Consider the following 13,862-nt stretch of genomic DNA (forward strand, 5'->3'; position numbering starts at 1 on the left):
TTTTTGCGGATGACGTGGTCCTGTTGGCTTCATCTGGTCGTGATCTCCAGCTCTCACTTGAGCGATTCGCTGCCGAGTGTGAAGCGGGATGAGAATCAGCACCTCCAAATCTGAGACCATGGTCCTAAGCCGGAATAGGGTGGATTGTCCTCTGCGGGTCGGGAGTGAGGTCCTGCCTCAAGTGGAGGAGTTTAAATATCTCGGGGTCTTGTTCACAAGTGAGGGAAGGATGGAGCGCGAGATCGACAGACGGATCAGTGCGGCATCTGCAGTAATGCGGACTCTGCGCCGGTCTGTCGGGGTGAAGAAGGAGCTGAGCCAGAAGGCGAAGCTCTCCATTTACCAGTCGATCTACGTTCCTACCCTCACCTATGGTCATGAGCTGTGGGTTGTGACCGAAAGAAGGAGATCTCGTATACAGGCGGCTGAAATGGGTTTCCTCTGCAGGGTGGCCGGGCTCTCCCTTAGAGATAGGGTGAGGAGCTCGGTCATCCGGGAGGGGCTCAGAGTAGAGCCGCTGCTCCTCCGCATCGAGAGGAACCAGTTGAGGTGGCTCGGGCATCTGGTCAGGATGCCTCCTGGACCTCCCTGGTGAGGTGTTCCAGGCACGTCCCTCTGGGAGGAGACCCCGGGGAAGACCCAGGACACGCTGGAGGGATTACATCTCTCGGCTGGCCTGGGAACGCCTCGGGATCCCCCCCCCGCAGAGTTGGCAAATCTGGCTGGGGAGAGGGAAGTCTGGGCTTCCCTGCTTAGCCTGCTGCCCCCGCGACCCGACCCCAGATAAGCGGCAGAAGATGGATGGATGGATGGATATATACACACACACACATATATATCCACACATATGAGTGTAGATGTTCTGCTCATCTTTCAAACATCAGTTTTACATTTTTAACCGTCTCGTCCAGGTTATTCCTGGCGAAGCGAAGCAACATTTCAGACTCGGTCACGTTCTTACTCTGTGAGGCCGGTGGCTGCAGCTGGTAGCCCGTCAGCTGACACCAGCCAACGGGGTAGAGGTCAGGTGATTCACAATCCACCCATTGGTCATACTCATCTTCCCAGCCATCAAAGTGAATCCTCAGTAGCCGGTGCACAATCCTCGTCACCGTGGCAACACACACCAGCCGTGGTGGTGTGTTTTCTTCGGGGCCATCGCGCTATGTTTGCGTAGTTTTTTTGCTAATAGCGGGCTACTTATCATCCATGATGGATGGATAGATGGATGGATGACGGATAGATGTAAGACGGATGGAAGATGGATAGATAGAAGATGGATGGATGAATGGATGGTGGATGGATAGATGGAAGATGGATGGATGAATGAATAGATGGATGATGGATAGATAGATGGAATATGGATGGATGAATGGATGATGGATAGATGAATGGATGATGACAGATGCATGGTGGATGAATGGATGGATGAATAGATGGATGGATGGATGAATAGATGGATGGATAGATGGATGATAATGGATGGATAACAGATGATGGATGGATGAATGGATGAATAGATGATGGATAGACGGATGGATGAATGAATGATGAATGGATAGATGGAATATGGATGGATTGATAGAATAATGGATGATGGATGGATGGATGAATTAGTGGAGGATCGATGGATGGATTGAAAAATAGATGGATAGATAGAAGATGGATGGATTAGTGGATGATGGATGGTTGAGTGGATAAATGATGATGGCTGGATGAATAGATGGATGGATGGATGACAGATGAATGGGTGATGGATTGATAAATAGATGGATAGGTAGATGGAAGATGAATGGATGATAAATGGATGGATGAATAGAGGAATAGATAGATGGAAGTCGGATTGATGGATGAATGGATGATGGATGGATAGATGGAATATGGATGAATGGATGATGGATAGATGGATGGATGAATGGATGGATGGATGAATTCATGGATGATGGATGGATGGATTGATAAATGGATGGATAGACGGAAGATGGATGGATGAATGGAAATAGATATGTGAATGGATAAATGATGATGGCTGGATGAATAGATGGATGGATGACAGATAAATGGGTGATGGATTGATAAATAAATGGATGGGTAGATGGAAGATGGATAGATGAATGGATGATAAATGGATGAATGGATGGATGCATATATGGATGGAAGATGGATGAATGGATGACTGGTTGATGGTTGGATGGATGAATGGATAATAGGATGAATGAATGGATGAAAGATGAATGGATAAATAGAAGGATGGATAGATGGAAGATGGATGAATGGACGGACCGATGGAAGATGGTTGGATGGATGAATGAATGATAGATGGATGGAATATGGATGGATGAATGGATGATGGATAGATGAATGGATGATGATGGATGGTGGATGAATGGATGGATGAATAGATGGATGGATGGATAAATGGATGGATGTATGATGGATGAATAGATGGATGGATGGATGCATGGATGAATACAGGGATGATAGTGGATGGATGTATGAATGGGTGGATAGATGGATGGATGGATGGATGATGGATGGATAGTGTATGGATGTATGAGTGGATGGATAGATGGATAATGGATGGATTAATTGATGAATAGATGGATCGTTAATGGATGATGGATGGATGAATAGATGGATGGATAGTGGATGGATGGGTGAATAAATGAATGGATAATGGATGGATGTATGAGTAAATGGATAGATAATGGATGGATGGATGGATGAATACATGGATGGATAGTGGATGTATGTATGGATAAATGGATGAATAGATGGATGGATGATAGATAATGGATAGATGGATGGATGGATGAATAGATGGATGGATGAATACATGGATAATGGATAGATGGATGGATGGATGAATACATGGATGATGGATGGATGGATGAATGGATGAATAGATGGATGGATGGAGGATGAATGGATACTGGATAGATAAATGATAGATGAATGGATGGATGGATAATGGATCAATGGATGAATGAATGAATAGATGGATGGATGGATGGATGGATGTATGAATAGATGATGAATGGATTGATGAATGGATACTGAATAGATGGATGATAGATGGATTGATGAATAGATGGATGGATATTGGATGGATGGATGTTTGGATGAACAGATGGATGGATAATGGATGGATGAATAAATGGATGATAATGGATGGATGGATGAATAGATGGATGGATGGATGCTTGAATGAATAGATGGATGGATAATGGATGGATGAATAAATGGATGGATAATGGATGGATGAATACATGGATGGATAGTGGATGGATGTATGGATGAATAGATGGATGGATAAATAAAATGATGGATAGTGGATGGATGGATGAATGAATAGATGATGGATAGATGGATGGATGATAAATGGATGAATGGATGGATGCATATATGGATGGAAGATGGATGAATGGATGACTGGTTGATGGTTGGATGGATGAATGGATAATAGGATGAATGAATGGATGAAAGATGAATGGATAAATAGAAGGATGGATAGATGGAAGATGGATGAATGGACGGACCGATGGAAGATGGTTGGATGGATGAATGAATGATAGATGGATGGAATATGGATGGATGAATGGATGATGGATAGATGAATGGATGATGATGGATGGTGGATGAATGGATGGATGAATAGATGGATGGATGGATAAATGGATGGATGTATGATGGATGAATAGATGGATGGATGGATGCATGGATGAATACAGGGATGATAGTGGATGGATGTATGAATGGGTGGATAGATGGATGGATGGATGGATGATGGATGGATAGTGTATGGATGTATGAGTGGATGGATAGATGGATAATGGATGGATTAATTGATGAATAGATGGATCGTTAATGGATGATGGATGGATGAATAGATGGATGGATAGTGGATGGATGGGTGAATAAATGAATGGATAATGGATGGATGTATGAGTAAATGGATAGATAATGGATGGATGGATGGATGAATACATGGATGGATAGTGGATGTATGTATGGATAAATGGATGAATAGATGGATGGATGATAGATAATGGATAGATGGATGGATGGATGAATAGATGGATGGATGAATACATGGATAATGGATAGATGGATGGATGGATGAATACATGGATGATGGATGGATGGATGAATGGATGAATAGATGGATGGATGGAGGATGAATGGATACTGGATAGATAAATGATAGATGAATGGATGGATGGCTAGATGGATAATGGATCAATGGATGAATGAATGAATAGATGGATGGATGGATGAATAGATGATAGATGGATTGATGAATAGATGGATGGATATTGGATGGATGGATGTTTGGATGAACAGATGGATGGATAATGGATGGATGAATAAATGGATGATAATGGATGGATGGATGAATAGATGGATGGATGGATGCTTGAATGAATAGATGGATGGATAATGGATGGATGAATAAATGGATGGATAATGGATGGATGAATACATGGATGGATAGTGGATGGATGTATGGATGAATAGATGGATGGATAAATAAAGTGATGGATAGTGGATGGATGGATGAATGAATAGATGATGGATAGATGGATGGATGAACGAATGGATGAATAGATTGATAGAAGGATAAATGGATGGATGGATAGATGGATGTATAGTGGATGGATGGATGAATGAATGAATAGATGGATGGATAGTGAATGGATGGATGTATGAATGGATGATGAATGGATTGATGAATAGATGGATGGATATTGGATAGATGGATGAACAGATGGATGAATGGATACTTGGATGAATACATGGATGGATAATGGATGGATGTATGGAAAATGGATGAATAGATGGATGGATGGATGGGTAATAGATGGATGCATGGATGAATAGATGGATGGATGAATAGAGTGATGGATAGTGGATGGATGGATGAAAAGATGGATGGATAAATGACTGGATGGATGGATGAATGAATAGGTGATGATAGATGGATGAATAGATGATGGATAGATGGATGGATAGTGGATGGATGATGGATTATGGGTGGATGGATTAATGATGAATAGATGGATGGACACTGGATGGATGGATGAATAGATTGATAGAAGGATAAATGGATGGATGATTGAGTAGATGATGGATGGATAGATGAATGGGTTGATGGATGGATGAATAGATGAATGGAAGGATAAATGGATGGATGGATGAATAGTGGATGGATGAATGGATAGAGGATGGATGGATGGATAATGGATAATGGATGGATGATAGATGGATAATGGATAGATGGATGAATGGATAAATAGATTGATGGATGAATAACTGGATGGATAATGGATGGATGGAATTGATGAATGGATGGTGGTTGAATGGATGAATAGCGGGATTGATAGATGGAAGACGGACGTATGCATAGATGGATGGATGAATGGATGGATGAAGAGAGGAATGGATGGATAGAGGGAGGACGGACGGATGGATGGATGGATAATGGATAATGGATGGATGATAGATGGATTGATAATGGATGGATTGATAATGGATGGATAATAGATGCATAATGGATGGATAAATGGATGGAATCGATGAATGGATGATGGTTGAATGGATGAATAGAGGGAAGACAGACGGATGGATAGATGGATGCTTGGATGAATAGATAGATGGATAATGGATGGATGGATGGATGAATAAATGGATGGATGGATACTGGATGGATGGATGATCGATGGCTTGATGAATAAATGGATGGATGGATACTGGATGGATGGATGATCGATGGCTTGATGAATAGATGGATGGATAGTGGATGAATAAATGGATGGATGGATGATGGATGGATACTGGATGGATGGATGATCGATGGCTTGATGAATAGATGGATGGATAGTGGATGAATAAATGGATGGATGGATGATGGATGGATAGTGGATGGATGCTTGGATTAATTAATGGATGGATGGATGAATAAATGGATGGATAGTGGATGGATTGATGAATAGATGGATGATGGAATTAATAATGGATGGATGAATGAATGGATGGATGGATGAATGAATAGATGATGGATGGATGGATGGATGAATGAATACTGGATAGATCGATGATTGATGCATGGATGAATAGATGGATGGATAGTGGATGGATAGATGGATGCTTGGATGAATAGATGGAGGGATAATGGATGAATGGATGGATGATGGATGGGTACTGGATGGATGGATGATAGACGGATTAATAGATGGATAGATGATGGATGATGGATGGATAATGGATAGATGGATGAATGGATTAATAGATTGATGGAAAATGGATGGATGGATATATAGATTGATGGATAATGGATGGATGGAATCAATGAATGGATGATGGTTGAATAGAGGGATGGATGGATGGAAGACAGATGGAGGAGAGATGGAAGACAGATGAATGGATGGATTGATGGATGGATAGTGGATGGATAATGGATGAATAGATGAATGGATGGATGAATGAATGAATGGATGGATAATGGATGGATGAATAGATGGATGGATGGATGGATGAATAGAAGGATGGATGGATGGATGAAAGGATGGACGGATGGATGAATAGATGAATAAGTTGAATGAATGGATGGATAATGGATGGATGCATGAATGGATGAATAGATGGATGGATAATGGATGGATGAATAGATGGATGGATAATGGTTGGATGGATGGATGGATGAATAAATGGATGATGGATGAATGAATAGATGATGGATGGATAGATGGATGCTTGGATGAATGGATGGATGGATGATGGATGGGTACTGGATGGATGGATGATAGACGGATCGATAGTGGATGGATGGATGGATGGATGGATGATTGATGGATAATGGATGGATGAATAGATGGATGAATAGATGAATGGATGGATGGATGGATGAATAGATTGATGAATAGATGAATGATGGATAATGGATGGATGAATAGATGGATTGATGGATGAATAGATGAATATGTGGATGAATGGATGGATGAATAGATGGATGGATTGATGAATAGATGGATAGATAATGGACGGATGGATGAATAGATGGATGATGGATTGATAATCGTTGGATGGATGGATGAATGAGTGGATGGATGGATGAATGAATAGATGGATGGATAAAAATATTGATAGGATAAATGGATGGATGGATGAATAGATGGATGGATAGTGGATGGATGGATGAATAGGTGGATGATGGATGGATAATGGATGGATAATGGATGATAATAGATGGATGGATGATGAATGAATGGATGGATAATGGATGGATGAATGGAATAATAGATAGGTAAATGGATGGATGGATGAATGGATGAATAGATGTATGGATGAATAGATTGATGGATGGATGGATAGATGGATGGACGGATGAATGGATGGATGATTGATGAATAGATAGATGAATGGATGGATGAATGGATTAATGAAGGGATGAATAGATGAATGGATGGATGGATGAATAGATGAATGGATTAATGAAGGGATGAATAGATGGATGGATGGATGAATGAATAGATTGATGAATGGATGAATGAATAGATTGATGAATGGATGGATGAATAGATTGATGAATGGATGGATGAATAGATGAATGGATTAATGAAGGGATGAATAGATGGATGAATGAATAGATTGATGAATGGATGGATGGATGGATGAATAGATTGATGAATGGATGGATGGATGGATGAATAGATGGATGGATGGATGGATGATGGATCATTAGGCTTCAGCCAGTAGTAGAAGCCTGTAAAGAACAGCTCCTGCATTGGTTTTTTCTTGGATGAAGGACGGCTCATGTTGCTGTTGGGACCTTTCTGTTCGGTATTGCAGGGTGGGGGAAGGATGCAATTGACCTTCGGTGTACGCCCCTCCAGGTCTCACTAGCGTGTAAGCAGGTAGCAGAATAAGGGAGTGGTCTCCTTCACTAACCCAAAGTTGGCAGATGTAACTGCTGCATGGCAGCTTAAACAACAGTCAGGACTCGTCCCTCTACCTGAATGTGGAGGGGACGTGTCACTCTTTAGGGTTGAGCCCGACTGGCCTCGTCATAGAGGTCTTTTCAGCCACACTTTGTCTGCTCCCTCAGTTAGAGACCTGTTTGTCATGCGTGACCCTCTCACCAGTTCAAAACCCCTGACAACATAGATGACTGGGATGTCACTCAGGCAGGGTTTTATGCACCTTACATACATCTACAACCCTGGCATCCTCGGTCTGTCCAACAGCTGCGGTATTTAGTAAAGTGGAGGCCTGAATGTGTCCTAAACCCTGGTTCTTTCACAGTTCAACAGGTGCTGAAGATGTGTTTCTGGGGTTGTGTTGCAGCAGCTGGAGAGCATTGTGGTGGGAGACATTGTGGCGGCTCCGTACAGAGACCACAGCACATGGAACAGGGCCAGGGTGCTGGGCGTCCTTCCTTCGGGGCTGTTGGACCTTTACTATGTCGACTTTGGTGACAACGGGGAGCTACCCAGAGACTGCCTCCGCTGCCTGAGGTGAGAGATTCCACAGAGGTAGGATGGCACATTGGCTTCTTTAGTGAATTTGAGATGATGAGCTGCAGCTGCTGGTTTTCAGTAACCAGTTGGAAAAAAGGAGCATGTCAGTAAAGGGGAACCAGTTTGTGTACCCAGTTCATGCTGGGATCTGGAGTACATCTGCAGAGGCCACACAGCTGGCGGCTGCAGGACGAACATGGACGACACGATGCTGCAAAACACAAATCTCTTAGTTGTCTTCACTGTGGTGGGATTCAGGACTGGAGGGAACACACTATATAAACTTTTTATTGGTAAACTTTTTATTTAAGCAACAAATGGTCCAAAAAGCAACAACTTTTTAAATATAAATGGATTTTAGTGAATGTTTAAACCACAGATATTAAAGGGGTGCTATTCTGGTATTTGGAGTTTTCTGAGCTTTCTACAGTGTTACAGTGTTGAATCCTCATCAGACATGTGAACGACACTGTTTTTTATCACCTAAACACATGTTTGAGTTTGAGTTTGAGTTCCAGCACTCTCTCCGTTCGGTTTCCATGGCGACGAAAAACACGTGGTTTTAGAGAGTTTTTTCTACGTGGAAATCCTTGTGACGTCCCGGGGGATAAGGTTGGGTGATTGGTTACCTTCTACTGGTTAACAAGGGCATGTACAAATACATCAGGCGGGTGGAAAACGTGGGATAAAGTTATTTCCAACGATGGCTGGTGAGTTTACCAAAGAGAGACATCCTGCTGCATTCGTTGCTGTGGGTTGCTGTTTTCCACATCTGTTATCCTGCCCTCTGGGAGTGCGATGCCCTCCGCATGGATTACCTTCCCTCTCTTTGTGATCATCCGCCCACATTTCTCCAGTCCGAATGACATGTATATTTGACAGCTGTGGACTGACGAGGCTGTAGTCCACCATCAACCGCGACTAGAGGTAGTCATGCTGTCACACACAGGGCCCACCAGGCTGTCGGCCTGTCCGGCGGCTCATGCCTCCAGGAATCCACCATGGTTCTAGCACCAGCTGATAGAGACATAGTGGATGTTGGGTTAGGCTTTGCCTCCAGTTTCCCGGTTACATGGATGGGATTTTTAACACCGTGTCCTGCACTTTTCATTTACTTCTGGAGAAAATAACCTCCCAGGAGCAGCGGTCCACCACAGAAGAAGAGCTGGAGATGACTTCAAGGACAGCCAGGGAGAGTTGTGTGCTCCTGAAAGCCTTCCCGCTAGCTCTGTATTGAAGCACTTGGTTCCAGCTCTGTGAATATGGAATAATAATATTGCCTACCTACATGTTGCTTCATGTTTTTCTGATGTTTTCTCTCCTGCAGCTCATTTTAACATGGAAAAGCTTAATTTTTTCTTCCTGATTAAACATCGCAGCACCTGCTTCATCCCAAAACTTTTCTTTTTGCCTGATTTTCAACTGAAACCTGGGAAAGCTCTGTGAATCACATATCTGCCGTCAGTTTTCACAGAAACATGCCAGACAGCGGAGAGATGCTGCATGTTATGATGCTCCATGCTGCATGTCCTGCTTCAGTCGTGAACAGCCGATCATTAACGGCCTCTGCTTCTGCTGCATTAAACTTTCAGGAGTGACTTCCTCAGCTTACCATTCCAAGCTATTGAGTGCAGCTTAGCAGGAGTGAGGCCAAAAGGTAAAAACTATCCTGATGACGGAGAGCACCTTGTTTCATTAGACAGTTCCCAGCCTGCTGTTCTGACTGGCCTTCATTGCTGTTTCAGGAGACGTGTGGACCGAAGCGGCTCTGGATGACTTTGAACGGATGACGTACTGCGCCTCCTGGAGACCTCTGCAGGCAAAGCTCTGCAGTTACTCCCACTCTGGGATCTCCTCCTGGCCCAGTGTCAAGCTGTATGACTGCACTGACGGAAAGGTAACCATCATTCATTCACCCAGACGTCTGATTCACACCCGCTTACAAACACATTCCTACGTGTCCTTGTCAGTCCGTGGATGTCGGGGAGGAGCTCATCCATCTGGGCCATGCTGTCAGCTTCCAGGAAGCCTTGAATGGGAAGGCTGAAGGGGACAAGCTGGGCTGCCTGCAAAGGATGCTGGTGAGTTTCATCCAGAGCTGGGAAAAGATGATGGTTTGTTCAGGTGGGTTAAACTGGCCGTAGCTCGGCTGCATCAGGACACCGCGGACGTCCTCTTCAGGTAATACACTCAAGTCCGCGCTGAAGGTCCACACGGTCCGCGCTGCAGGTCCACACGGTCTGTGCTGCAGGTCCCTGCTGCAGGTCCACACGGTCTGTGCTGCAGGTCCACACGGTCCGCGCTGCAGGTCCACACGGTCTGTGCTGCAGGTCCACACGGTCCGCGCTGCAGGTCCACACGGTCTGTGCTGCAGGTCCACACGGTCTGTGCTGCAGGTCCACACGGTCCGCGCTGCAGGTCCACACGGTCTGTGCTGCAGGTCCCTGCTGCAGGTCCACACGGTCCGCGCTGCAGGTCCACACGGTCCGCGCTGAAGGTCCACACAGTCCGCGCTGCAGGTCCACACGGTCCGCGCTGAAGGTCCACTCGGTCTGTGCTGCAGGTCCCTGCTGCAGGTCCACACGGTCTGTGCTGCAGGTCCCTGCTGCAGGTCCACACGGTCTGTGCTGCAGGTCCACACGGTCCGCGCTGCAGGTCCACACGGTCTGTGCTGCAGGTCCCTGCTGCAGGTCCACACGGTCTGTGCTGCAGGTCCACACGGTCCGCGCTGCAGGTCCACACGGTCTGTGCTGCAGGTCCACACGGTCCGCGCTGCAGGTCCACACGGTCTGTGCTGCAGGTCCCTGCTGCAGGTCCACACGGTCTGTGCTGCAGGTCCACACGGTCCGCGCTGCAGGTCCACACGGTCTGTGCTGCAGGTCCACACGGTCCGCGCTGCAGGTCCACACGGTCTGTGCTGCAGGTCCACACGGTCTGTGCTGCAGGTCCACACGGTCCGCGCTGCAGGTCCACACGGTCTGTGCTGCAGGTCCCTGCTGCAGGTCCACACGGTCCGCGCTGCAGGTCCACACGGTCCGCGCTGAAGGTCCACACAGTCCGCGCTGCAGGTCCACACGGTCCGCGCTGAAGGTCCACTCGGTCTGTGCTGCAGGTCCCTGCTGCAGGTCCACACGGTCTGTGCTGCAGGTCCCTGCTGCAGGTCCACACGGTCCGCGCTGCAGGTCCACACGGTCTGTGCTGCAGGTCCACACGGTCCGCGCTGCAGGTCCACACGGTCTGTGCTGCAGGTCCACACGGTCTGTGCTGCAGGTCCACACGGTCCGCGCTGCAGGTCCACACGGTCCGCGCTGAAGGTCCACTCGGTCCGCGCTGAAGGTCCACTCGGTCCGCGCTGAAGGTCCACTCGGTCCGTGCTGCAGGTCCACACGGTCCTCGCTGCAGGTCCCTGCTGCAGGTCCACACGGTCCCACTGCAGGACCACACGGTCCCGCTGCAGGACCACACGGTCCCGCTGCAAGTCCACATGGTCCCGCTGCAGGACCACATGGTCCCGCTGCAGGACCACATGGTCCCGCTGCAAGTCCACATGGTCCCGCTGCAGGACCACATGGTCCCGCTGCAGGACCACATGGCTGTACCGATAACTTTAGTTCCAATCTGTTCAAGCTGCTTTTTACTGATCTTCATCAGATGAAGTTCATAGTTCGGCTCATCTTCCTCACAGCAGGCCGAACAGCAACAAGTTATTCTAACATGAAAACATAGATCTATGTGTAGATTGTATTTAAATAAACGTTGTGGATCACTGCAGCGTTCAGACTGCCTGTAGTGATGACACGGAACTCTGTTCTCTTCCAGGATGACGTCATTGGGGCGTCCTCAGAGCTGAGTCTGTCCTGCATCAGTCTATCAGGTGAGTGGAACATCTTCGTCTAGACGTCCATCTGGACGACCATCTGTACGTATACCTGGACAACCGTCTATACCTCCGTCTGGACGTCCGTCTGTACGTATGTTTGTAAGAGCGTCTGAACGACCGTCTGAACGTATGTCTGGATGACGGTCTGGACGACGGTCTGGACGGCCGTCTGGACGTATATCTAGATGACCATCTGTACGTCCGTTTCAACAACCGTCTGTACATATGTCTGGACGACCGTCTGAACGTATGTCTGGACGACGATCTGTACGTCCGTCTGGACGACCGTCTGTACGTATATCTGTACGTATGTCTGGACGACCGTCTGTACGTCCGTCTAGACGACCATCTGAACGTCCGTCTGGACGACTGTCTGAACGTCCGTCTAGACGACCGTCTGGACTTACCTCTGGACAACCGTCTGGACGACCATCTAGACATCTGTATGTCTTCAGCCTGACTTTAACCCTTTAATCAACAAAGGAAAAGCTTGTTTTTATCCCCATAAATCCCTTTAACAACGTATGACCCATCCTGGACTCTCAGCCATGTTTAGGGTTGTGACCCACTGAATGTGTTGAACAAGTTGCCTGTCCAGGTGCACCTGCTTCTCACTGGCTTGGTGCTGGGATAGACTCATGGGATAAGCAAGGGATGGATGGACCCTAACATGTTAACTACAAGTTAACGGGTTATTCATGGTTAACTTGTAGTTAACATGCTCAACAAGGTTAACGGTGGCTGAACGGTGCAGCAGAAGCTTCTGCCAAAGCTGGTTCCCATCTCCAGCTGTTGCTTTTACAGATGTTTTGCGTTAAGCTAGAGGTCCAGGTCCCCGCTCCAGGTCCACACGGTCCCGCTGCAGGTCCACACGGTCCCATTCCAGGACCACACGTTCCCCGCTGCAGGACCACACGTTCCCCGCTGCAGGACCACACGGTCCCCACTCCAGGACCACACGGTCCCCACTCCAGGACCACACGGTCCCCACTCCAGGACCACATGGTCCCACTGCAGGACCACACGGTCCCCCACTCCAGGACCACATGGTCCCACTGCAGGACCACACGGTACCACTGCAGGACCACACGGTTCCCCATTCCAGGACCACACGGTCCCACTGCAGGACCACACGGTCCCCCATTCCAGGACCACATGGTACTACTGCAGGACCACACGGTCCCACTGCAGGACCACAGGGTCCCATTCCAGGACCACACGGTCCCCGCTGCATTACCACATGGTCCCACTGCAGAACCACAGTCCCCCATTCCAGGACCACATGGTCCCACTGCAGGACCACACGGTCCCACTGCAGGACCACATGTTCCCCCATTCCAGGACCACATGGTACCACTGCAGGACCACACGGTCCCTGCTCCAGTGGAAGCACCAGCAGCGTTGAGGTGGTGATTCTGGTCCCAGTGAGACGTAGCTGAGGCGTGTGGACTTTGGGGGACAACTGG

At 46.9% G+C, this 13,862-nt stretch overlaps 1 protein-coding gene across 2 annotated transcripts in view; it reads left to right on the plus strand.

Moving 5' to 3' along the window:
• tdrkh (tudor and KH domain containing) overlaps positions 1-13,862 on the plus strand; it is a 114,756-nt gene that overhangs the window by 100,513 nt on the left and 381 nt on the right. For both annotated transcript variants that reach the window (XM_079261267.1, XM_079261268.1), the window contains exons 8-12: positions 8,344-8,513; positions 10,109-10,173; positions 10,262-10,413; positions 10,487-10,597; positions 12,336-12,390. In XM_079261267.1, the coding sequence (XP_079117393.1) occupies positions 8,344-8,513; positions 10,109-10,173; positions 10,262-10,413; positions 10,487-10,597; positions 12,336-12,390 (553 nt within the window). The remainder of the gene's footprint in view (positions 1-8,343; positions 8,514-10,108; positions 10,174-10,261; positions 10,414-10,486; positions 10,598-12,335; positions 12,391-13,862) is intronic.

The sequence above is a fragment of the Telmatherina bonti genome (assembly GCF_933228915.1).
Source record: "Telmatherina bonti genome assembly, chromosome: 21".
NCBI lineage: Eukaryota > Metazoa > Chordata > Actinopteri > Atheriniformes > Telmatherinidae > Telmatherina > Telmatherina bonti.